Below are 27,626 nucleotides of genomic sequence, written 5' to 3'. Positions count from 1 at the left end.
ACTCTACCAGTAGGCCAAATTCCCAGCCCCTATTTTCAATTTTTAATGCTCCCTCACTCTCTGTCTCTCCATCTGTCTGTCTCTGTCTCTTTTCCTCTCTCTCTCTCTCTCTCTCTCTCTCTCTCTCTCTCTCTCTCTCTCTCTCTCTCTCTCTCTCACACACACACACACACACACCATACACTTAAATGCCATACAAATGTTTTTTTTTGAGGGAGATAAATATTATTAAATAATTTCAGGTAACTTAATGTCCTACATGCTATGTCAACATTTATCTGTATAAATTTTTACGGTTCAACAGATGTGAAGAGTAATTAAAGAATATAGATTATACTATCAATGGTCTGTTCTAGAGTCATTGAACAGCAGTTACAGTGCCTTATAGGAGAGTCTCTATATTATCAATAATTAGGTATGTCAGGGTATCATTTTGCATTATATTCACTAATAAGAAACAGAAGGTTGCTATTTTAGTTCATTAAAATTAATTTTACACTCTATGGACAGGGAAATGGTTTTACCTTTGAGTAAAGCTGTCAGGATAGCTAAGTCAATGTCCTGGTGTCCTTCTGATCCCATCCGAAATACTGTAATCTGCAATTTAAGACAAGGTGACCATTAACAATGTATTTTCAAGTGTTATTAAATCAATGAGACCACATCTGAACAGAGATTATTTTAGTATCTATAAAATAGATTCATAACCACATGGTCTGCTTGCACAGCAAGGATTCAATGAAAGGGAGCTGTGTCAGTTACTTCTGAACAGAGACACCCTCTACCTTACGTAAATAACATTGATTATAAGTATGATTTTGAGAAACTAGAGACTAAGGAAAAGTATCCTCTCTACAAATTGCAGTTTTAATGTCAAGACTTTGGGGATTAAAAAATGTGTAAGTTCTAGTGACACAAAGCTAGCCTGGGCAGGAAGGACTGTAAGACTTATTTCTAATTAACTACCAGAAAACCGGAGGTGGAGCTGCGGCTCAAAGCTATAGAGAGCTATCCTTGAATGAATAAAAAGCTCAGGGACAGCGCCCAGGTCCTGAGTTCAAGTCTAAAGACAGGAAAAATAATGAATTCCATAGTCAGTGGTTGGTTGATATGCTTACTCCTTAGCCATCAGTACCCTCAGGGTGTCAAAATAGGGCTGTCTTTGACCCTTCAGTCTCCTCAATATCTTTTGGGATAATTTAAGCAGTATAACCAAGGTGTAAGAAGTAGAAAGTAGACAACAAAATAACCACTTTCCTTTTGGTAACAGAGGGGAGAAAAGAATCCTTGGGGAAAGAATATCACTGGTAGAGATGGAAGAGAGAGCCATGAAGCATGAATGCTTATGGGAGACCTGACTATTGACAAGACAAACAGGCAGAGGGAATGAGGACCTCATTGTAGAGAAGGTGTTGTCACTAACAACAGATGTTGCTACCGTGAAGCAACTATTGGGAATAATCTCTGCTTTTATGACATTGAAGAGCTCCCCTTAGAACCTCAAAATTTGCTAACATAGAAAAAGTCATAAGAAATGCTGTTTTTATACACTTACTATTGGTCACGAAGGGCCACCAAACTTGCATTTCTGGGGATATTTAATGAACACACAGGAATTACCATGGAATCTGTTCTGTTTTGCAGCAGAGGAATTGTTTCTAGCTTATCTTTTAAATAAGAAGTGAATCTTTACATTGAAAGGAGTTATGCCTCTTTCTCTCCCATTTTAAGCTTATTTTATATTTAATTTTAGTTTTTAAATTACCTTTAAGTTGGACAAAGGGGTTTCCGTTCAATATGTCATTTTATAGGCACAATGGATATAGAATGCTAGTGAAGAACACAGGTTTGAGACACACAGAGAAAAGCAAATTTTGAGTCAATGTTCAGTAGGAAAAGGGTCAGTATGCAAGGAAAGACTGGATGTCATGTGTTCTAGGAAAGAGTAAGAATCATTATTGAGTACCTGACACAGATTATTGAGTACCTGACACATCCTAGCTCCAACTGTTCAGGACAAAAGCAGAATTTATTTATTTGTTTGTTTGTTTGCTTATTTATTTAGGTCAGTCCTGGGGCTTGAACTCAGGGCATGGGCACTGTCCTTGAGCTCAAGGCTAGCACTCTACCACTTGAGCCCCAACACCACTTCCAGCTTTGTCTGTGTATGTGGTACCAAAGAATTAAACCAGGGCTTCATACATGCTAGGCAAGCACTCTATCACTAGGTCATACTCCGGGTCCAAAAGTAGTGTATTTAAAATTAGTAATTTCCAGCCAAAATAAGCTATAAGATGGCTTCAGAGTAAAAGATTGCCTAATAACCTACATATAAAAATTGGGCTTATGGAATAAGACAATTTTTCTCAGGGACATTTTTGTCACCTTGATAAAAATGTAATAAGGACTGGGCACTGATGTTCATGCCTAAAATCCCAGATAGTCAGGAGGCTGTGATCTGAAGATTGCAGTTCTGAGCCAGTCTAAGCAGCAATGTCCCTTATCCCAAATTAACTACAAGAAAGCCCAAAGTCGAGTTGTGGCTCAAACAGTAGATTACTGGCCTTGAGTAAATAAGCTGAGGGATAGTACCCAGGCCTTCTATTCAGGCCCCAGGACCAGCACAAAAGAAACAAATTACCAAAACAACAAAAACAAGCCTTAATAAAGAACCTCATCATGAAGGTTAACTGAAGACAACTAAGTAGAGGCATATGCTCTTTATTAATGAGAAAATGCAATATTGAAAAAATTAGTTTTCAGGCTGGGTGTTGATGGCGTACACCTGTAATCGTAGTTACACAGCAGGCTGAAATCTGAGGATGGTAGTTCAAATCCAGCATGGGCAGGAAAGTCTGTGAGATGCCATTTAACCACCAGAAAACTGGAAGGAGTGCTGTGGGACAAAGTGGTTGAGTGCTAGCCTCGAGTGAATAAGCTCTGGGAGAGCCTCCAGGCTTTGAGTTCAAGTCCCATGATCAACATCAAAAAATTAGTTTTCATCAAAATGAATATGGGTCAACTATAAGTTAAACAAAAACCCCAGAAATATTTTTGTGAGTTTTGATAGACTGAAGCTGGAATTTGTTTATTTATTTTGCCAGTTATGGGGCTTGAACTCAGGGCCTGAGCACTGTCCTTGGACTTTTCTCAAGGCTAGAGCTCTACCATTTGAGCCACAGCACCACTTCCGGCTTTCTTTTCTATGCATGTGGTATGGAGGAATTGAACTTGGGACTTTGTGCATGCTAAGCAAGCACTCTACCACTAGGCCAAACTCCTGGCCCCAAGAATCTAGAATTTATTTAGATGGGTTAATAGAATTTGAAGGCAGCATAGAATTGGTACTAGAGTCAGTAAGTAATAGAATAGAATGACTATTCGAATCAATGAACTAAAACAGAATCTAGGAATTAGAGATATGATTTAAGTGGTAGAGCATCAGTCAAAAGGAGTCGAAGTCCCAATATTCAATATTGGCTGTGAGTTCAAGTCCCCAAACTGGCACACATAAAATGAGAATAGAACCTAGAGATTTTCATGTGTGTATATATAGATATTAGAAGATGGAAAGGACATTAACAATCATTGAGAAGACAGATGACTCTTCTTTTAAATTTTTAAAAATTTAACACACAGTGATTTTCTATGTTGTTCAGTCCAATCTCAAAGTAACTATTGTCGAGCTTAACTTTTTGAATACTTGGGACTATAGATATGTGTCACTGCACCCAGAGAGAAAACTTTTTTAATACATGGTGCTGGGATAATTTGTCTTTGAAAGTAAATCCATGAATTACTTTTCTTTTTTTTGCCAGTCCTGGGCTTGGGCTCAGGGCCTGAGCACGTCCTTGGACTTTCTCAAGGCTAGCACTCTACCACTTGAGCCTGAGCATCACTTCCGGCTTTTTTCCATGTATGTGGTACCAAGGAATCGAACTTGGGTCTTCGTGCATGCTAGGCAAGCACTCTACCACTAGGCTAAACTCCTGGCCCCATGAATTACTTTTGTACCTCTCACAAACTATACACACAGAATTCCACATGGATTGAAGCTATAAAGGTGCATCAAAATTAGAATAAAATGTAGGAGAATACTACAATGCTTTTAGGTAAAGATTTCTTATATTTTTAGTTTTCTTTAATAAAAAATGGTGCTACTAGAATTTGAATCTAGGGCTTCTCACCTGTAAGGGGGATACTGTACACTTGACTCATGACTTCATCCCTTAAAAAATTTTTTTATGCCAGTCCTGGGCTTGAGCTCAGGGCCTGAGCACTGTCCTTGGATTTTCTCAAGGCTAGAGCTCTACCACTTGAGCCTCAGCACCACTTCCGGCTTTTTTCTATGTATGTGGTACCAAGGAATTGAACTCGGGTCTTGGTGAATGCTAGGCAAACACTCTACCACTAGGCCAAACTCCCAGCCCTTCAGGCCTTTTTAATTAATTACTTGTAGAGATGTTGTCTTATAAACATGTTGTATCTGGGATAGCCTGAAACTATGATGATTTCTCCATATTTTGGGATTGTAAACACAGTGACCAGCCTGTGTGCATATAGATGAGTGAGCATATCTATAGAATAAAACCCATACAGAGAGAATCTCTATACTATGCTAAGTGAAAAGTCTGATTCTTATTTATTATAAACCTAGTGTTTTTAACAACCATGCTGAAAGAAACTTGCAGACTTCTTTAACATGGTTGGTTACCTTCATAAAGATGGGCTGCAAAGAGCTGAAATGATTCTTGTAAATCTCGAATAGCACATAATGTTTTTCTAGAAAAAAACGTTCATCTCAAATACAGTTAGTTATTTTATCTTCTTAGCTCTCATGTGAGGCAATGACTTTAAAGTACTGACATGAAAGTATGATAATCATGGTGGAACGAAGTATAATTTTTTTCAAAATGGTGTTATTCTCTTGTTTTCTATCCTTATAATCTAGCTGCCCACCAACTTCTCTGCTTATCCTCTCTTTAAAAGTCAGAAAATTAGGTATCATACATGTCACACTCACCCTCTGCATGAAATTGATTTATTGAGCTCATTTACTAACAGTCTTTTTCTGTATTGGACACTGTTAGAATGTTGAGGATGGAGCAATGAAACAAACTGACAAAAGAGTGCTGGCTTTACAGAGACTCCATCGTAGAGAGAGTATAGGACATCTATAATGTCAGGCTGTTAAGGGGTTCTATGGCAAGACTTCTGTGTCCTGCTCACTTCTTTCTCTGTTCTTACAGCAATAGATTTGTTCAGCCTGGAGTATCTTGGTAATAGATTGTTCAGCCTGGATTATTTTAGCTTTAGCAATAGTTTGCTTACCTGTCTCCTTGATTCTTGCCCTGTCTTTCCTGATCCTTGTTCTTCTCCCCATGTTAGCTGTTTGTACAATCTTCCTTGTTAAATATTTTTTTGTGGCTTCTTTTTCCAAAGGCACAAAACTAGACATTCTTGGTAGAGAATTCAAGGATGACTGGTCTTATACTCCTAGATAATTCTTTAGTCTCATCTTACCCTCACTGCCATGTTTCCTGTATACTTCATGTTATTCTAACGAACAAAGCCACAACCTGTCTCCCACACCTGATGCCCTCTTATGTGGGTCATCCTAGTTCTTCCACCATCCTTGACATTGTTTATGGCCACTCTGCTTTTATCCATTCAGTAGCTTTTTCTTGGAACCTTTCTCCTCTGCTTGGTAAACTAACTACAAGGATTTCCCTAGACAAAAGTCATTTTCTGAAGTCTTTCTGTATGACTCAGATAAAACCTCTGCTTTACCCTTGTGCCTTATTGTGTAAGGCTTCCAACTCTTCATCACTCCTATTTACACGATTGCCAAATAATTGTATGTAAGACTAGATTGAAGAAAAAAAAATGTAAAAGTACGATGTTCCACACAAGAATAATATAGCTAAATGGATACACAGAGTTTAATACATGTAAAGAACCAGGCAGAACAGAAGAGTCTACTAAACACTAGATTCTTGTTTAGGGATTAAACAGTCATAAAGGAAAGCTTTGCAGCAATACGTACTGAGATCTAGTATACATTTGATATTTTTGAGATAGTTTTCCTCCCTCCTTCCTTCCCTCTTTTCTTCTCTGCCTCTCTCCTTCTTTCCTTCTCTCCGAGGCAGGATCTCTCTAAATCTCCAAATTGTACCCCTTAATTGTAGTCAAGGGTGGCCTTGAAATCATGACCCACCTGCTTTAGACTCATTAGAGCAGGTATTTCAGGCATGTACCACTACATCTGCCTTTCAGAGAAATGCTTCAACAAGAAATTGAGTCTTTGCTTCCATGTAGATTAAACCATAGAATAGAAAAAGACTTGAAGTGAGAATGTATTGTAGAAACTGAAACAAACATGAAAATGATCTGGGGAAAGTTTAGTTCATTTTCTGAGACACACACACAAGCATAAAAATTACAGAAATAACAAAACAGAGAGAGCCTACCTGACTGAAGTAATGATACATTTTCAATTTCTAAAGCCCAGCAGATGTCAGAGCTGAACCAGACAACGGTGGGGAAAAATATATTGGGGGAATTAAACTGACTCACTTTCAAAGTGTCTATTAATTAGCTTAATTCATGATTTATATTTATGTCACAGTGAACAATGAATCTGAGAATATAGACACAGAAATTGAGCAGAGCCTTTGTAAATGAAGATAACCATGATACGAGACTGAAAAACATCTATATACTGCAGGACAATTTGGCTCAATCTGTCAGAAATAGAAAGTAGCATCCTATAATCAGTTCATGCTGTGCTAGAATTTTTAGACATGACATCAGCCTTTGACAACTGGTTTGTAACATGTTTGAGAACTTGAGAGAAATACTGTAACTATACCTTAAAAAATGACAAGGAAAGTTCTTGTAATTGAGCAAGAATTCAGAAAGGCTATCTATATTAAAGTTAAACAATAGATTTAAGGACACTAAAAAATACTCCATGTAAAGCTTCAGATAAGAAATGTTTCTGGATATTTCCTACCTTCCTGCTCCATTTACTTAAGGATCAGAGAAGGGGGGATCGAGGGAATTAAACTCAATAAGTAATTCAGTCATTACAATGAAAGAGTTTTTAAAAACCAACATACTGTCAAGGGAGGAGTGTACCTGCAGCCATAACTATTCAGAAGGCTGAGATGTGAGTATCATGATATCAAGCTATCTCAGAGAAGACAAATGGGAGAGGCTTTTTATCTCCAATTAACCAGAATAACAGCTGGAGGTGTGGCTCAAGTGGTAAAGTTCCAACCTTGAGTGAGAAAGTTGAGCTTGATATAGCCTGAGTTCAAACTCCAGGACTGGTCATATGCACAAGCCTTCCCCTAGATAAAGAGTGATGATAGATTAATAGAAATTGAGTGAAATGAGTATTGTGTCTTTACATCTCACCAGACTTTCAGGAATTTACACGTTAGATAAAATAAGTGATTCATGTGATGTTTAGAAATAGTTTGTGGTCTGGACTGAGGCATGTTTTTACCTCTCAGTTACGCGCTCTCAAGGGAGATGTATGGATGAACAATGTGGTAATTAATGAAATGTGTCAGAGAATGGTAAGGGTTTTGTTTTTGATTCTCAGCCTAAGTTCCTTTTTAAACTTTTCTATATCTGCTTTTCATTTAATTTCGTTATAGTTTCAGAGCAACTAGGTTTAGTTTCCTTCCTCAAGAAATGTAATTCAGACCAGGGGTGTATGGTTCTGACATAAACACTTTTTTTCAGAGGAGGTTTGTAATCCCAGAACATAGGAAGTGGAAGGTCAAGGCCATCCTAGACTACAAAGCAACAAACACTGTCTCACTTCCTTACCAAAAACAATTGCAGAAAATTTAGAAAAAAAAAGTAAATGAAAGATAATTTGAGCGGCTGGAAGTATAGCCTAATGGAGAGTGCTTGCCTAGCATGCAAGAAGTCCTGGATTCAATTCCTAAGTATCACATATACAGAAAAAGCCTGAAGTGGCATTGTGGCTCAAGTGGCAGAGTGCTAGCTTTGAGCAAAATATGTCCAAGGACAGTGCACAGGCCCTGATTTCAAGCCCAGGACTGGCAGAACAAACAAACAAAAAACCAACCAAACAAAACCCCAAAGATCATTTATAACATCCCTACGCATAACCAAAGTGAATTACTGATTATATGTTGATGTATTTCATCCGAGGCACCCTCTCTCCTGCCTTCCCTTCCTTCATTTCTTCATTTTATGCAAAGGAGAAGGGGAAGCATATTTTGAAATTTTATTTTGCATTCTTACTTTTTTTTCCATTAGCATTATGCCTTTTGTATTTTTGTGAACTCTGTAAAGATAAAAATGAAATATTTTTATTTTTTTATCCAAAATAGAGGTGTTATACAGTCTGTTTAATCAGCATCTCCATCACTGGACACTGACATGTTTTCTAAATGTCTGATGGGAACCAAGATGTAATGGTCACTTTTGTGTATTCTGGTCTGTATTTAGCAGGCAGCAGTACTTGGGATAAACTACTAGAAGTCTGGGCTTTTATCACAAATACTTTGTAGGTAGAAATGAGTATTTTTGTACATCAAAGCAAGCTGAAGTAAAAGGAAGCTTGTGTTGTCCTTGAACTAGATTTGTTGTGATAGCACTCCAGTCCCATTAACAAAAGCTCTGGGGAGAGCCCAGGGCTCTAAAATGGCACTGGGAAAGCCAGCACACAGCCTCTGTTGAGAAAGGGGTCTTTACACCTCTAAGATGAGGAGCTGTGAGCAAATTCAACCCTTGCCCTTGTCTGAATCCATTAGCTGTACAAGGAAGCTTTGCTTTCACATATACATATCTATATCTATCTATCTATCTATCTATCTATCTATCTATCTATCTATCTATCTATCTATCTATCTAGTGTCTCTTACCAGAATCAGCGTCTTGATCACTTTCCTCATTCTTTGCCACTCCCTTCCTTTTCTTGGTTGGTCATGGGGCTTGAACTCAGGGCTTGGGTGCTGTCACTGAGCTTTTTTTGCTCAAGGCTAGCACTCTATCACCTGGAGCCACAATTCCACTTCCTCCTCCCATTCTTAAGCAAATCTCAGTAACTACATTGCAGTATTTTGTACACATTATATAATGTATTCAGATCTTATTCACCCCTTTACCTTCTTTGTTCTCTTCCCAGGGCAGGACCTGTTTTAAATTGAATATATATATATTTAATATATATTTAACTATATGTGCTACTTTTTCAAAAGGGTTTTGCTATAGAATTCCATGCCTTTCCCATCTTCCTTTACCTAACAGTGTTCAGGGAGTTTCATGTGGCTGTCTTCATTCACAAATGTAATGCATTCTATGTTATTTACCCTCTAATATTCTCTCCCTCTCCTCACATCTCATGGTCCCACAATTGCAGATATGTTCTTTCTATCTATGCATACATGCTCCTGTGTGTATTTATGTATATGGTTAGGTCTAGGAATCACCGGTGACTTTTGTGAAGTGCTTATTTCTTAAAGAAGTGGTCTTGGAAAACAGATTGCTCTCATCATCATTCTGTCCTAATTCTTTTTTTTTTCCTGTTTTTCCTTTAACCTTTGAATAGGGCTACGGTAGCTTATAGAACCAGACATGTGCAAATTGTACACATCTCAGTAATCTTTATAAATTCATACAAATTATAACATGGCTCAGAAACTCAATCAAGTCCTCATGACTCCATCCTTTACGATCAAAATAAAATGCTGTGGCCATAAGGTCATTTGTAAGGAGGAGATGACAAGCTTCCTAGATGATTTTTGTAATGAGAACCAAAAGAGAGGCAGTCCAAAACTCTTTCATGTTTGAATTCTATGGGGAAATTGCGCTGGGGCTTTCTAGATGGTTGAAACTCTATGACAACTTATCACGTATGGTCTCCTATTCTCTGTGCTTGTCCTGATAATTGATGTCAACTCTTTCATTTATTATATAACTGAACAAAGTAGATCATTGGATGCCAATACAACAGATGCCACAGCTCTAGTGGTAACATTTCCATTTTTATATGTCTCATGGCCTTGGCTATAGAATCAAGAGCTTTTGTCACCTATCACCTTGTAAGTGAACCAGATGGGTGAAAATTCAGTTTGACCCAAGGTAACCATTGCTGTATTAAGGTGAACATTGCTAGAATTATGAGCTTTATTCCATATGTTAAAAAAATCTCTCTGAGGAGGAATAATCAGGACTACAGATGGCACATCTAAGCCAACACCATATGAGCTTCTTACTCAGTTGTACATTTTTTTGCTTTTATTCTTCAATAATTTTCTTCTTCCTCTTTGTTTAAAGTCCTCATATGCTAGAATACTTTTTCTTTCCTTCTTTGTAACTTCCCTACCATGTTTATAAGGATACCACATACCACTATAATCCAAGTACTACAAGAGAGATGTCAAGAAGGCATCATGAAGTACTGGAGTTTTACCACTTCCCTATTCAAGCTAGTCTAGTTCTCTCAACAATAATATTATTGATGGTTTCCAAGGCTGGTAGACCAGATGCTTCCAGTTTCCCTCTCTAGGAACCTGCCCATTCACCACAAAGTCATTTTACCTTGACTGGGCCACACATAACTTTCACAACTCAGCAGGGATTCCCAGAGATAAAGCCAGTGACAGACATCCTTGAGAACAAAGGGAACAACAATTTGGCTCTCCTCATTGGGAACAAATACATTTGTTTTTCTCCTTCCCTTTCTGTCCAATTATAAGGAATATAAGACAAATACCTAGAGGATCTGGCATACAATCTCCCTAAGGACAGGGGACTTACATTCCTCTAGCCAAACTTTCTGTACTTTGCCTTTTCAAGCAGTCAAGGGTATCTGCATAAATAACACTCAACAGCAGAGGCTATGAGAGATTCAACCATGGGGAGTCAGATGAAATGCTTAGGAAGGCTCATTTGTGCTTTTGTTTCTGCTTTCAAATTCCTAGTTTTTGTTTCGTCTTTTTACTCTCCTCCTCCTCTTCTTCTTTTCCTCCTCCTCCTCCTCCTCCTCCTCCTCCTCCTCCTCCTCCTCCTCCTCCTCCTCCTCTTCCTCTTCCTCCTCCTCCTCCTCCTCCTCTTCCTCTTCCTCCTCCTCCTCCTCCTCCTCCTCCTCCTCTTCTTCTTCTTCTTCTTCTTCTTCTTCTTCTTCTTCTTCTTCTTCTTCTTCTTCTTCTTCTTCTTCTTCTTCTTCTCCTTCTTATTCTTTTGTATTACAGGCAGGATAAGTATAGTTTAGGAGAACAGATATTCCTTGTTGAAAAGATGTAATATTTTTAGAATCTTGGCTTTTAATGTCTGCAAAAAAGAAGTATTAGGAAGTAATCTTTGGGGCACTCTTCTGAACTCTTGTAGCCACAGATTTTCTTGCTTTATGCTCAAAATGGCAGAAAAAAACAGCATTAGGGTGTGTAAGAAGTCTAGATTCCTACCTAATATATTTATTCCTCAATTATTGCATATGAAGGGAATGAATCTTGATTTCAATGAGTAGGTGTCACATTAAAAACTCATTTCCATTTGCTATCTTACGTAATCTGTTTATTAGCTTTGAGCATATTACCATTTTTTAAATGTCATCCTTTGTACTGCCTAATGGTGCCAGAATCTCTCTTCTCTGTCACAAAACCCCATTATATTGACATTGAGCCTATGATACTCCCAGCTCTTATACCTATAAAGTTAGTTATATGGCACATGATAATCTTTTCCCCATATATTAAAGTCTGACTTTCCTGCTTAGCTTTTACTACAATGTTAGCATACAAAGTCCAGAGCTACTGACTGCAAACACTGCCATGTACTTGGCCAATCATCTAGACTAGTTCCTATGTTTCTCCTGACACCCAGACAAGTTCTAAGCCTTAGCTTCAGCTAATATGTGCAATTTCACTGGCAAAGACCAAAACATTCCAAATGTTATATTTCAGGGACATTTAAAACCCAATAAGGCTAGAACTTACTTTGCTTATAGCCTTACCAGTTAATCATAACCACAACAGACAATTTTATTTGATCAGGATTGTCTCTACATGGTCACAAGAACGGAGGTAGTAAAGAAAGAGAACTCTCCACATTTGAAGGACATGTCAGGACATTGTAGCATTTATATTTTGTCCCAAGATAATCCTGACTTTTGTTTGAGTTCATACAATTGAAAGCATTTGTAAACAGAGCCATAAGATTATATGTCAGTGATATTATTGTCTTCAACAAAAGCAAACAGGAAAGAACAAATATAATTGAAACTCACAAAGGCTATTTACTGGAACTCAAATCCACCCAGGACCTCCCTAGTCTGTAAGTCTGTATGCCTGCCAGGTCTTCCTCTCCTTTCCTTGTTCCTGTGTGCCTCCCTTTTGTCCCTTGTGGGCAGAGAAAGTCCCTTGTTTATTTACACAGTGCTGAGCCTGGAGACACTGTCATTTTTTTCTCTTCCCTTTTGCAGTTTCTCATTTCAATTTGGCTTTGTCACAGCTTTTTTTTTTCCTAGGGCTACTGAAGAAGAATAAGAAGCCAGCAGTGTCCTTTGTCCACTAACAAGAATGGAAATAAAGGGACACAAAACACAGCCCTAGTTGTTTCCCCCTGCATACTAGCTTGGCAAATTTAAAGGAAAGCTGGCAGAAGAATGAGATCTTCAGATGAAATGTCATTTTCTGACCTAATAATGGAAGAACATGGCATTCATTATATGGTAAAAGGGATTTTATAATAATAAAGAGAATTTTAAATAATTAATAAAGTCCCCTTTACCATCAACCTACAGTGAATCTCATTTTGAAAAGTTTCTACTCTATTAAGCTCAGATGGAGCCAATTCAAATAAAAAACAATTCAGTTTGTCAATACTGTTATTGTTATTGTTGTTTAAACCCAAGCAATCCTTTTTTAGTTCTTTCATCAGTAAGGACACATAACCCTGTCTCCTCTCACTGAAATAGTAAAATAGTCAAATATAGTCTTTTAGTTGCCAACTACTCAGAGATCAAAAATCTGTATAAAAACCACAACTAAAGATTTCAGGATTCTTGCCAGGTGCTGGTGGCTCACACCTGTAATCCTACCTACTTAGGAGGCAGAGCTATGAGGATCCTGGTTCAAAGCCAGCCTGGGCACTACACTAAAGTCTATGAGACTTTTATCTCCAACCAGCACAAAACTGGAAGTTACGCTGTTGCTCAAGGGGTAGGGCAATAGCCTTGATCTGAGCACCCAGGCCCAGGATTCAAGCTCCACAACCCACCCCTGTGCCCTACCTTCCCTCTTCACCCCCCCATAAAAGGATGCTGAAACATGTCTATTGTGATGAAGGTGTGGCTTAATGGGTGGAGGGTGGTAGACAAATGGAGGGAGGAATGGTGGGAACTTATTGTCATAATATTATGAAAGGGAACTATTGCAGGTGGACTAGCAGGAAGGGAAAGAAAGTGATGGGTGGGGAATAAGACTACATTGTATTCAAATATTGCAAAGAGATGCTTTAACAGCTGTTTGAAATGGGGAGACTAGAAAGAAAAGTTAAAATAGTAATAAAGGGGGATGAATTACATAAAAGAACATTATATTAATGTATAGAAACATCACAGGGGGCAGGAAGTGTGGCTTCGTGGTAAAGTGCTTGCCTAGCATGCACAGAGTCCTGGGTTTGATTCTCTGGTACCAATACCACATACTCAGAAAAGGCTGGAAGTGGCTCTGTGGCTCAAGAGGTAGAGTACTAACCTCGAGAAATCCCAAGAACAGTGCCCAGGTCCTGAGTTCAAGTGCCAGGACTGGCAAAAAAGAAAAAGAGAGAGAAATATCATAAAGAAATTACATTATGAAATTAATTTTACACCACCAAAAAGATTTGGGGTAGGGAAAAGGGGTGATGTTGATCAAGATGAATGTATTCATAAACTTATTTGATGAATAATAATGTCTCTGTATAACTACTTAAAGAGAATAAAAATATTCAAAAAAGTTTGGAGGAAAATTAAGAATCATGCATACAAATGCCTGTTGACTATTCATTTTGGTCTGATTTCCTTGTCACCTTTGATTTTTTTGGAATATTCCCAACTATAAGGTGGTTACAGAGGAAGAGTTTGGGTTACTGTATAGTCTTGAATTTCTTCTTCATTGTTTTGGCTTGCAAATTATTAAAATGTATTCTGTTGTTGATCATCTCCTCAATACTTTGTTTCTCTCATAGAGAATTCCCTAGATGCATCCCAGTAGTTCTAGCATTAGTTAAAACAAGCTGCTAAAGAAAGTTGAATTATAAAAAATTGGCATGGCACAATGGCATGCAAATATGTACATTTTTAGCTAGCAATTATAAATGTACTGTGCTTAATTGAGGAAAGAGTCGCAGAGAGCAGAATATAATTATTTTCTTCCAGCACCTGTTTTTGAGTCTGTCACTTGGTCTTCATTTCTGGTCAACTCCTTTTCAGTCTCTTCTTTATGTGTCCTTTGCAGCAAAATATCACTCAGATTGAAAGTTATGTACAAATATGTTCCTGGGAAGATTCGAGGAATATTCATAGGCTGAGATCTATATACAGGTCCTGAAATTTTTTGTTATGTTTTGAGTTACTTCATCTCTTTCTTCCGAACATGTTAAGTGATGAGTACTTTAGATTACCAGCTATCTATCTATACATATACATAATATATATAAATCTACACATACACATATATTGTGTGCCTGACTTTGGGATCATTTGTGCCCTTCCTCTTTCTCTCTCACTCTCTCACTCTTTCTGTCTCTCTCTATTTCTCTCTCTCTCACACACACATACATACATAATTGAGTAGAAATGGACAGATAATTTAATCAACATTTTTCTTTAAACTTTAAGGACATTGCAATTTTTTTTCCTTCTTACCCAGTAGTCACTAATGCTCGGCAACATTATGTCAGTCTAAAAACTTTTTCAGTAGACCATTGTGGGTTTGTTTCTTTTTCTTTTCTTCTTCTTCTTCTTCTTCTTCTTCTTCTTCTTCTTCTTCTTCTTCTTCTTCTTCTTCTTCTCCTCCTCCTCCTCCTCCTCCTCCTTTCTGCTTCTTCTGCTTCTTTTGCTTCTGCTTCTTCTGTTTCTCCTTCTCCTCCTACTTTTTCTCCTCCTCCTTCTCCTCTTCCTTCTCCTCCTCCTTCATCTTCCTCTTTTTCCACTTCCTTTTCTCCGGTCTCTTTTCTTTTCTTCTTTCCTCCTCCTCCTCCTCCTCCTCCTCCTCCTCCTCCTCCTCCTCCTCCTTCTCCTCCTCCTCCTTCTGCTCCTCCCTCCTCCTTTCCCCCCCAGTTTGGTGCCAGTCCTAGAGTTTTTATTTCAGGCTTGGGCTCTTTGTCCTTGAGCTTTTCCTTAAGGCTAAACACTCTGCCACTTGAGCCATGGCTCCACTTGTGGCTTTTTTGATAATTGATTGAAATCTCACTGACATTCCTTCCCGGTATGGCTTCAAACCACAGTCCTCAAATCTCAGCCTCCTGGGAGCTAGAATTACAGGTTTCAGCCATCCCATTACCCTCAATAGAATGATTTTTTATCATCTAAAAGAACAACTCAGGTTTTTAGATGATGAATTAAATATATACAATAGAAACTTTTTGCCATGGTTATTTAAAAGAAGGAACAACAGACTATTAGCAGCTAAATGACATTAAGTTTAGCAGTGAGAAAACTATAAAATTCTGCATTATGCACAAAGTCTCTAAAATTCTGAATAAGAAGAAAATTAGTAGGCTTGTACCATCATGTAATGTAGTAATGTAATATATGTAATGTATTACACAATTTTACCATCATGTAATTTATCATTGCTGGGAAAGGTAATTCACATGTCTTCTCAACATTTGAATGGATGAGGCAGGAGAACTGTGAGTTCAAGGTTAATTTTGGGCTATGTAGTACGAGTTGGTCTCAAGAAAAACTGTATCCACATAGGTATATAATATAGAATATAGTAAAACACAAGTTACATATTTATTGCTACAATTTTCTTTCTTATGTAACACTATATAATGTAATTTTGCTGTAATATAAATAACATAGATAATGTAAATATTAACTAGGAGGCCATTTGCTGGCTCTCTGGTCTTGAGCAAGTCATTGTAATACTTGTTTTATTATTTATTTAGGTTTTGTTTTGCCAGTCCTGGCACTTGAACTCAGAGCTAGGGCACTGTACTTCAGCTTTCTCAAGGCTAGCACTCTATAACATGAGCCACAGCACCACTTCCAGCTTTTTCTGTGTATGTGGTACTGAGGAATCAAACTCAGGGCAAGCGCGCAGCACTCTACCACCCTACCACTGGGTCACACTCCTGGCCCTGTAATATTTGTTTTATAAATGCAGATACTAATAACCTTCATTTGTTATTGTGACAAAAGTGATTATATATATATATATATATATATATTATATATGTTTAAAATGTGGTCAGAAAAGACCCTGGAATATTCTTAGAGAAACTGGGCTAAGTTGACAGATGGGACTTAAAAAACACCAAAAACAAATCAAGCAAGCTGTGAGATGTGAATGCTCAGTAAGTGATGTGGTGTTACTGCTGAAGACCTAATCTCCTCATCTGTAAGTGAGTAGTCAGACGGAATCTGCCAATCCTTACAGTTGCCTACCTTAGATAAGTAGGTCAGAAGAATATTTGATACAGATCAAAATGTGTCCTGAGATGTTAAAATAGAAGCAAATGGAAATAGCTCTGTTTTGTCCTGCTCCATGCAAATACACAGACATTATGTACTTTTTTATTATATTGCTAAAAGGGTGAAATGATAACCAGGTAATTTCTCATGGGATGTAAAAATCCTTGGTCTGGCTTCCAATGCTTTGGAATCCAGAAGGAAAGAGGCTCAGCCTGGCTTTTAACAGGTAGCAGAACAGCTTGTCAATTGGTTAGTGGAATTGCTGGGGGCTCATTCTGACACGGTAATTTTAGGTTATAAATCTGGGGGAATGTTTGGACAGGCTGAGTGCCAGTTCTTTTAACAACTGCTACTGTAAATCCTTCATTCCCCCAAATTGGTGCTGTCTTTCTGAAATACCTTCCTGTGCAGAGTCAATGCCAGTCCTGGGGGCTATAAACTCCTTAAAATTAGGCAATGAGCTAGTTGTGTTGTCTTCTCCAAAAGACATTTTATCCTTACATTTCTCAGTATTTTGCCTTTCCTCAAATACAATAACTGCATACATATTACTTCCTTTCAACTGCATAGTAAAAGCATTAAAAAATTTAAACACAGGTGAGTTTGTACAGGAAAATAAATGCACAGTGCCCACAGTGCTATTACAAAGCCACCCCCTTCCAATGTGATAAGGACATGCTAGCAATACTGACTGACTATTTAATAGAAGAATTTAGACATAAAGGAGAACCTGAGGGGAGACAGAGAGAGAGAAAGAGAGAGAGAGAAAGAGAGAGAGAGAGAGAGAAGAGAGAGAGAGAGAGAGAGAGAGAGAGAGAGAGAGAGAGAGAGAGAGAGAGAGAGAGAGAGAGAGAGAGAGAGAGAGAGAGAGAGAGAGAGAGAATGGGGACTATTTTGGTACCTTACTTTCTAACATTGTTCCTGACATGGATTTTATTACATGTAACAAAATACACTGCCATGATTCAACACCTCTTCAGTAAAAAGTCACTGTTTTGATAGTTAACAACTGGTAGGTAAGCAACCTTTCAGGGCTGTATTAGGCCCAGGAAACAGGAGATTTCACTGGGTCTTTACTGGAGCCAGCATTATAGCCTCATTAATAGAGAATGCAAATTTCAGTGGAGGCGGGGCTGGCAAGTTATCAAGGAAAGGCATTCACCACAGATGCCAAGTGCATGTTGGCTCTTCATTTTTCTTCCTGTCCTGCAATTCGTTTTTACCCCATGGCTCCTTTACTAGAAGCATTCAGGGAGCAAAGCTTTTCCAAGATGTAGGAATCCAAGTCATTTACCAACTCAGAAAAATCACCCACCCAAGTGTGTGGATGTTATATGAATTAGAACTCATGATATTATATGAAAAGTGTGAGCGGGAATGGCAAATCACAAGGGTCATTTTTGCATTATAGTGTTTCACAGTAACCTCTAGACACCTTAATATTAGGAAATTTTCAGGAGACCATAAAATATTCCCATGCAACACTAATGGTTAGAAGGAGGGCTTGTTAGGCAAATGAGGGACAGAAGGCCAATCAAGCCTACGGTTTTTCAAATGTTCTTAATAGGATTATGATATTGACGCCAAGCTTACTCCTAAGGTGTCTGTAAAAGTAAATCCCTTGCGGAACAAGTTTCTGGAATCTGGAAAAAAAACCCACAAATGTGAGTAGATAATAGATTCTGACTTGGATATTCTTAGAAGAAGATACCCAGATGCTCCTAAATCTATGGTTGTAAAGGCTAACTGTTACTGGTACTTTCCTCCCATTTTTAATTTAATTTTATCATTGAATTGAATTTTTCATTATTTGTGGTACTTGGGATCAAACCCAGAGCTCTGTGCGTCCCTGGATCTTTCCTGTTGGTTAAAACTGGGTTGAATATTTTTCAGTGGAGATATGAATTAATCTATGAATTAATGAACAATCTAGCCATAAGCATATCTTGTTGAAGAGCATGCATATATTTTCTTATTACATGAAAATTCTCATTGCATAGCTACCTATTACATGATTACATCTGTGTTTAAAAGAAATCTAAAACTACAATAGCCTAAGAATTCACATATATAGAATACCTTAAAAGGACATTTATATCCTTGCTTTTGAGATCGTGGGACTTTTTTTTATGTATTTACAGTTTAAAAGTTTTCTATCATCAGCACATTTATGTGTATGTAGTAATTAAATTTTTCTATGATTAGCATATTTTCAACAGCATGTATTATGTCTCAGTGGAAAACAGGAATTTCATCAAAGCTATATTCAAGTTTAAGATGATTGTTCACTGAGGAATGTGAAGTGATGCACAACTTAGAGCTACTCCCTTCTACCTGTTCCTGGCCACCCTCTTCTCTCTGCCTTGATAATTTTGACTATTTGAGATCCACCTGAGTTCTGAATCTTCCAGTGTCAGCTAGGATAAATAGTTAAGAACATAGCATTTTTTAATGGATGAGACTTTATTAGAATATTCTTTGAAATCTGGGTGTCTGGTGGCTGATGCTTATAATCCTAGCTACTCAGGAGGCTGAGATCTGAAGATGGCAGTTCAGAACCAGTTGGAGCAGGAAAGAATTTTATCTCCACTTAAGTACCAAAGAGCTGGAAATGGAGCTGTGGCTCAAATGGTAGAGCTCTAGCTTTGAACATGAAAGCCCAGGGAGAGTGCCTAGCTTCCAAGTTAAAAGCAAAACACTGAGGCTGGGAGTTTGACCTAGTAGTACAGTGCTTGCTTAGCATGCAGGAAGACCCAGATTCGATTTCTTGGTACCACATACATAGAAAAAGCTGGAAGTGGTGTTGTGGTTCAAGTGGTAGAGCATTAGCCTTGAGAAAACCCAAGGACAGTGCTCAGGCCCTGAGCTCAAGCCCAGGACTGAAATGAAAATTAAAAAAAAATTGAAAGCATCTTTTCCTACTCTATCCACTCTGTCTAGCCTTATTCTCTTGTGAATGTGCTGAGTTCAGGTTGCTCTTAGGTGTTTTCCTTTAATACCCTGGCAATTGCATCCATCACAGTCCCCTATGAGCTCTGTCTAGTTTAACTTTGGAGGCAGATTTTTGATATGTATATTAGGTGATGTCTCAGTGTAAGAACATCTCTGTCCCCTGGAAATTCTGTCTTTGCCTGACTTCAGGACATCATGCTTCTTTGGTCCTCTTTCTGTCTCTCTGGCTGCTTCTTCTCTGGTCTCCTTTTTGTGTTTTCCCACTCTTCTGACCTTTGAATGTCAAAGTGCCCCAGGTCTCAGCCTCTTCCTTTCTCCATCTGTTGGGCTTCAGTTTTGTGGTATAAATGAAGTAGATAAGCTAATTCGTTTCAAAGTCTAGCTTCCCCTTCTACTTGTTCCCTGGAGTCCAAATTTTGTAACTCTAGCTACTTCCTTGCTCCGACCATGACATGTCCTGTAGGGTTTTTTAAAATATATTTTTATTATAATTAATAGAAGGGTTACTTTATATTTGCCAGATAAAAGGTGCACTACTTCACAAACATTGCTATCCTTTCTCATGTTTTTGTTCCCTCCCCCATCCCATCCCCTCATCTTGTTTTCCTCTCTTCCCTCTTTTATTACAAATAAACAAATGAATATATTAAAAGTTAACATTTCCAAACAAAACTCTTGCACAATTTCCTTCTAAATCCTCCTCTGTCTTTCCTCATGTTAACTGATGTTAACTGGATATTTCTAATTGCCGGATCAGGAAACTAGTCATTGTTTATTCTTGTTTTCCCCTTATTCTTCATCCAGCCCTACAGACCAATCCTCTACTCCACACTCAAACTCCCAATCTAACTACATGTTCTGTCTTTCCTTGGTGTCCATAACATCATCACATTTTGTCTGAATTACCCGATAAATTTTTCAGTATTGGCAGGTGCCAGAATCATCCTTTGAAAATCTAAAGCAGAAAACATTACTACCCTGCTCAAAACCACCCAGTGGATTCCCACTACACTAAAAATAAAGATCCATGCCAGACATGATGGCTCATGGCTGTAATCTTAGAATTTTGGAGGCTAAGGAAGGAAGATTCTAAGTTCTAGACTATCCAGGGCTATGAAATGAGTTCAAGGTCTGCCTACATTACCAAGGAGATCTTGCCTCAAAAACCAAACAAACAAAAATCAAGGACTCAACAAACAAAATCAAGCAAAGAGCTAATGACTCAGGAGCTGAAATCCTAGGATGACGATTCGAAGCCAACTTGGGCCGAAAAGCCCATGAAACTCTTATCTCCAATTAACAATCAAAATGTGTCAGAAGTGGAACTGCAGCTCAAGTGGTAGAGAACCCCACAGACAGCACTTGATCTCAAGTTCAAGCTCCAGTGCTGGCACAAAACCAACAAACAAACAAGAATAAAGCCCAAATAATTTGCCATGCTTTGTTAGATCTAATATTTTGTTTTCCAGGTATTTTACCAATAAAAATGTCCATCAGTGCATCCTTTACTAATTTTTTTTCAAGCATAACAGTCTTCTTACAATACCACAGACACACACTTCTGACAAGGTCTAAAAGAACGCCTTTGTCTCCAGATCTTTGCGTGGCATCTAGTATCTTTATTAAGATAGCATCTTAAATAGCATACCCTCACCTCCACTTTGCATAGAGTCACTGCAATGTGGGGCACTATTATCTTCTATCATTGTAATCTATCTGTCTGTCTGTCTATCATCTACCTATATCTACTCATTCTGCTATCTCTTCCCATTTAATCTCTAGGTCCTTTCTCATATATGTATCTTAAATCTATGCCTCTTCCACTAGAATATAGATAGAATGAGGACAAATACTGTTGCATTCCCAGCCTCCAGATTAGTACGTGGCAGGTAGAAGGCATACTATGCATGTTTTTGGATGAAGGATTGGAAAAACAAAAGAGAACTGCAGGCAGCAGGCGGAGGCTTTGCTTTACCATATGTGACTCCAGTGGGGGAACCCTAAGTGGAATGTAAATGAATGTTCCACACTCAACCCTACCCCACAGATGCTACTCACCATTCCTGAGTACATTCTGGACTTCTGCTCAATGTTTAATAATGAGCGATAACTTGGCTTTCAGAGACACATTTCCTTCTTGGTTGTTTCCGCATTGAGATTTGCTTGCAATATGCCCCTTTTTGTTTGCCTGTGATGTGTGCTGTGCCTGGCATTTTCTTTGCCTCCCACCCTTCTGTGAGCTTTTGCCCACTGGGGCAGCTGGGTGTTTAGGGACCAGTTATCAGATAGCTTGGAAAATTCCACTTTTCAGAGCCCTCTGGCTTAGACTATGTGGTATGAGAGAACTATCAAACATTGCTAAGCTGGTAGATGGGTGAGCCAACCTATGCAAAGAGCTAAATCAGCTTCTGTGGATAGACACTTGAGGAAGACAAACAGATCAGGATCATAGATAGCAGCTGATGGCTGAAGTCTGGTTAGAAATTGGGTTGTCAAATACATTTTTGTCTTAGCTAGAGCTAGAACATTGATACTTAGCTAAGTTCTGGCAACCTCAAACTCAAATTGTGTGACAGGAATGGAGTTTCCTCTATCATTCTGCCATTGATTTTCTTCATAATGGAACGTATAATTTTGTTTGTTTATTTGTTTGTTTGTTTGTTTGTTTCGGTCATGGGGCTTGAACTCAGAGCCTGGGTGCTGTTCCTGAGCTTTTTTTCTGCTCACAGCGTGTTCTATCACTTTGAGCCACAGCTCTACTTCTGGTTTCTGGTGGTTAATTGGAAATAAAAGAATCACATACCTTCCTGACTGTGAAAGCTTTGAACCCTGATCCTCAGATCTCAGTGTCAGAAGAAGCTAGGATTACAGGTGTGAGCCTTCAGTGCCCAGCTGTAAGTGTTTATGTTGTTGATCTTTTGGTGAGCTTCCAGGAAAACACTAATCATTATAATTTTGAATGGTAATTGTTAGATTCATTACAATTATTCTACAGTAATGACAACAGAGATTAAAGCAGATGTCTCCTTCTTCTTTTGTTTTTTTTCCCACTCCTGTTTTTTGACCCAGTGACCCTGTTCCTGTCAATTCATGTTCTGCATTAAATCCCAGTAATCACCAAACAGTAGGAACATGTTAATGCCTTCTTTAAAGAATCACAACAATGGAATGACAAAGACTTAGAAAGACCTGATCATTATTCACCATAATGATGCAATTGACAGGGAAATACAAATGCTTCTACTCATCCTACATTTTAAGATAACAGCCAGAATTATAGTAATAGTATTATATCATAACTATCACATGTCAGTCAACTTCATACAGTTCCATAACACATTTCCATTATATATCTGTACAAATACAGCTTGAAAAAGGTGGGGCAGGAAGAGGAGAAAGTTATCTTAGGATATCAGAAGGGAATGGGGGTGATCTTTCTGGGAACATTGCTGGAAAAGAGTAAATACATACTAAAATATTCATCATCTATCTATCTATCTATCTACATTTCTGCCTTTTTGTTACCAAGTTTATTTTTTCCAGCAAATGAGAATTTTGCTAAATTGCTTATGTTGTTTTATGAGACTTTAGATTGGTCTATAAATACATCATTGAATCCTAGTCCATAGAAAAGCTGAAATCATGACTTCTTGAAATCATGACTGGCTATATAGTTTGGAAGAGCTTATCTACTTGTACAAAAACTAAGGAGAAGTGTGGGGATTCATCCACGTGAAAATTGCTCAGAGGATGTTTATTCTGCTGTGGCACTGCAGAAGGCTGTTAGGAATTTACAGACATTTATAGCTTCTGTGATCAAAAAATTTTTGGCACCATGCAGAGATGCTTCATGCAATGGTTCTTAATGCTTTGAAAATGTTGATTCCTTGAGGAATCTGAAAAATGTGTGTGCATTCTTCCCATGAAATGCAAGGAATCCAGAATGTCATATATCTTTTCAGAGGGTTTACAGGATTCCCTAGAGATTCCTGGTGCTATGAGACCCAGTCATTTAATATCTGAACAAGGATTCAAAGACTTGTATCTCTTCAGTATGATACACATACAAATGCTAGAGGATCTTCTCCTTTATACTTGGGGAATCCAGTGAGGATCTAGTAGTATAAAATATGAAGATGGGGCTCCCTTTTGACATTCTTGCCTTAGGGAATTGTGTTAGGGCTTTCAGGAATCACAAAAATAACTACCCCCAATAAGTTACATGGCAGTTTGTGGTGAGCTTTGTAACCTAATAATGTAAGATGGCTTGAGAGAGCACAGTCTTTTACTTATGCTTAGGTTCAAATCCATATTTTGCCCTTAGCTAGAGAGATTACTGTGCCATGGTTTCCTCTTCTGCAAAATATAGAACATACTGAAGAGTATCCATGTCATCTCATGTCATTTAAGTCAGGATGCTTCTGGATGTGAAAGAGCTGTCATTAATAATCACGTTGTCATTAATAATCAATCATGTTGAGTCACTAGCATGTGTCAGTCAAACAAGAGACAAGCCGTCCTGCTATGGAGGGATCACTGTAAGGATTCCATAAGACAACATATGAGACTAAATAAATGCTACCTGCTGTGATTAGAATTACCAAGAGAAGAGGAAGCAGTAGCTGGAGGACAGAGATAATGACTTGTTAAAATCTGGCATTTATTTGTTTCATTATTTCGGTATTTGTGTGTGTTGCTGGAGATGGAACCCATGCCCTCATAAACACTAGACAAACACTACCACTGAGCCATGTTCCCTGCCCTATTGGATTTTTTTCATGGTCTATTAGTTCAAATCAGTGAAAAGAAAACAAATCTAATTAGAACAATGGCAAGACTGTCCTTTTGTAGGATTTTTCTGCAGTTGCTATGTCTTTAGTCTAGTTCTGTAAGAAATTGTTTTGATGATCATATCTGCAAAATAACTGATGTAGGGACTTTATTACTTGTGGTCATTCCACACATATATTTTAATCTTCCTGAATCAACTTCCATTTCCATATATAAGTATACAGAATGTATATATATGTAAACATATGTATACACACATACATATCTATACATCAGTAGAACCATGAATCTTGACCAAGTATCTTCTCTTAGTTATCACATTGAAGCCATCACCAGTTACCTTGAGAGAAATTACCTTTTGCTACAGCTTTTTGAGAAAAGACCAAGGAAGAGTTTGCCTGGAGGACAAAAAATTGATGGAAGATTATTGAGGGAGAATGTTTTTCACTGTTGTACATTCAGAACAAAATCCTAGACACAGGACACCACTGGCTTTTTAGATAATTAAGTTAGACAGCTTGTATACAAGGGACAAGAGCAGTTATACTTGAAAGACTACAGGTACACTGGAGGATTTGCTATGTCAGGCTACATCACAAAACTTACTTTTGAAAATGATTGCTCTAAACCAGTCAGTCTTGTAAAATCTTCACTTTTGGTCACACTATGTATTAGTTCTACAATTAGCTCTTTTCCTTCAAAGATTCCCCACTAAAACTTTAGACTTATTCTCCATTGCTTTATGTTTATGCCATTTGCTTCATTTACATGTGAAAATGGACCATAAGTGCAAATAAAAATGATTTGCCCTTGTACTTGAAGGCATCTATGCAAACAGTGGTAGGAATTCTTTCTCTCAGAAACAGAACAGTGTGGTTTCATGATCACACTGGAGGAAGGGTTATAAGTTTCCCTTTGAAAAAAGTCAGTTGGTCAGCAGTCATGTGTGAGCTGGAGCAGAGTTTGACGATGCAGAGATGGATTCTTTAGTGGGCATGATAAGATAAACAGAATTCAGAGTAAAGATATATAACCTCAAGTCACTATATTCTCAAGGAGGACTTGCCTAGACTTGAAATATAAACTTTAAGTTATTTTGGTATATACTGTTTTGTCTATCATATTCTGTTGATTATATTATTCAGTAAGTCAGTTCTTAATGGGAAAACAATTCAACAATGTTTATATATATATTGTTTATCTTTATTGTATTATTTTTTCTTAGTAAAAGAGAGAACTTACTACATTTTTCCAGTACCCCTAATGTATTGATATTTAGAAGCATTTTGCATTATAATACATTATAAACCATCCTAAGATAAAAGGTGGTATTATCTTGAAAAGGAATTGGATATGTGGCATTCCTTTCAAATTCCCTTTATATTTCAGTGGACATTTGGTGAGAATATAGACTGATCTGTGTACTGTCTTTACATTTCCTCATACAGATATCAGCCTTGTGACAATGCAGCAGAGGATATTCCAGGAAAATAACAAGGAAATTTTTTCTTTCTAGGAATCTGAAGATCTAATAGTCATTCTGAAAACAAGTTTGGTGGTGCGTGTCTGGACTCAGGAGGCAGGCAGATAATTGTTGCGATGCATATTTAGTTAGAGGATAAAGTGCTACATATCAAGACTCTGTCACAAAAGAAAACATTTGTTCAGATTGTTTCAGGAATAAAAGAGAAAGCGGCCATTTAAAGTCAACTAAACTTATTGATATCTAACATTTAGGATGGAATTAAGATGGCATCAACTGGAAACAATTCAACACTTCCACAGTGATGTTCTTGGTTAAAGTCTAAAATTATGCCTTACTAGCTAAATGACACTGGACTTTTTTTTTTCTGAATCTTGGTTCCCATCTGTAAAGTGAAAATATTAAAACTGACCTCAGTAAGGTGGGTTTGAACATATAATTTGCAAAATATAAAATGTTATATAAATGTTTTTACTTCTAATAAATTATCCACTAATTGCTTACTATATTCTCTGCATATATTGACTCCTTTAGTGCTTGTAATTCAGGTTACAATTTGGGTCATGTGATATCACCTTTCTGGAGGACAAAACTAAGGCTTGTGAGACTTGTCCCTGTAATACTCAAGATTGTGTATCACATGACAAATGTAGGCTCTGAAGCAGGGCAGATAGATTTCCAGGCCCACATCATCCGTTTACCTCAAATAGTGATATTTTAATCTTTAGAAAGTCTGAGAAGCTCCACAAATGTATGAGTAAGCCATTGTGTGTTGGAAAACACTGTAAGCATGCCATGTTCCTCCTGTACTCTCTGTAGTAAATGTTATAATTTTTGTTTCCTTGACAACCATATGTGAAGTTTAATTTGCTTCTACAGAAGCAAGATTCATACACATTTGACAGTCTAGGCCCACATCTTCTCTAAATGAACCCCAGGCACTGATCAGAGATAGAAACATTGAAGCATACCCTTGCCTCTTCTAGCAGATGCTGGTTGCTGTCTGTGCTCTGGTGCTGCGTTTAAACAAGGTTTTCTTGGAGAATTAAAAATTTTAAATTAGAAATAGGGCTTTACTGAGACCTTTGATCACTGAATCTTTTTACTGAAGTGGAAGAACTTTCCCTATGTCTGTGTGGCTTTTTGTATTTGCCTTTGAAGTCTTTTGATTGTTATTGTGGTTGTCAGTGTGTTTAAATGAATAATAATTATTTCATGGTGACCTGTGATTCTGTTTTGATCAAGAGTTTTATGCCTTTGTTTTGACAATGTTCCTAACATCAAGTTCTGGATTAAATCTTTTGACACTGAACTAATTTGGAGACATTCCAGAGAACAACTCCCCACAAAGTATCTTCTAAGTGAGTTAGATCTAGTTGCTATAATTTTCAAGCTCTATTTGTACAGATATAGCATGGAAATGTGCTATGGAACTGTATGAAGCTGACTGACAGGTGATAGTTATGGTACAATACTATTACTATAATTCTGGCTGTTATCGTAAAATGTAGGATGAGTAGCAGCAATCACATTTCCCTGTCAGTTGCATCATTATTATGGTGAATAATGAGCAGGTCTCTAGCTATGGCCTTTCTAAGGCTTTGTCATTCCATTGTTGTGATTCTTTAAAGAAGGCATTGACATGTTCCTACTGTTTGGTGATTACTGGGATTTAATGCAGAATATGGATTGACATGGACAGGTCACCCTTAATCTCTCCTTGTCATT

The 27,626-nt window shown here is 37.8% G+C and overlaps 1 protein-coding gene across 10 annotated transcripts in view; it reads right to left on the bottom strand.

The window, feature by feature from the left end:
* The window catches only part of Trpm3 (transient receptor potential cation channel subfamily M member 3), a 473,683-nt gene that overhangs the window by 125,729 nt on the left and 320,328 nt on the right, over positions 1-27,626 (bottom strand). For all 10 annotated transcript variants that reach the window (XM_090329658.1, XM_090329656.1, XM_090329657.1 and 7 more), the window contains one exon: positions 525-597. In XM_090329658.1, coding sequence (XP_090185784.1) covers positions 525-597 — 73 coding nt within the window. The remainder of the gene's footprint in view (positions 1-524; positions 598-27,626) is intronic.

The sequence above is a fragment of the Megascapheus bottae genome, chromosome 3, assembly GCF_031878675.1.
Source record: "Megascapheus bottae isolate mThoBot1 chromosome 3, mThoBot2.hap1, whole genome shotgun sequence".
Classification (NCBI taxonomy): domain Eukaryota; kingdom Metazoa; phylum Chordata; class Mammalia; order Rodentia; family Geomyidae; genus Megascapheus; species Megascapheus bottae.
Note: the sequence above shows the minus strand (reverse complement) of the source record. Positions and strands in the feature narration are given on the sequence as shown.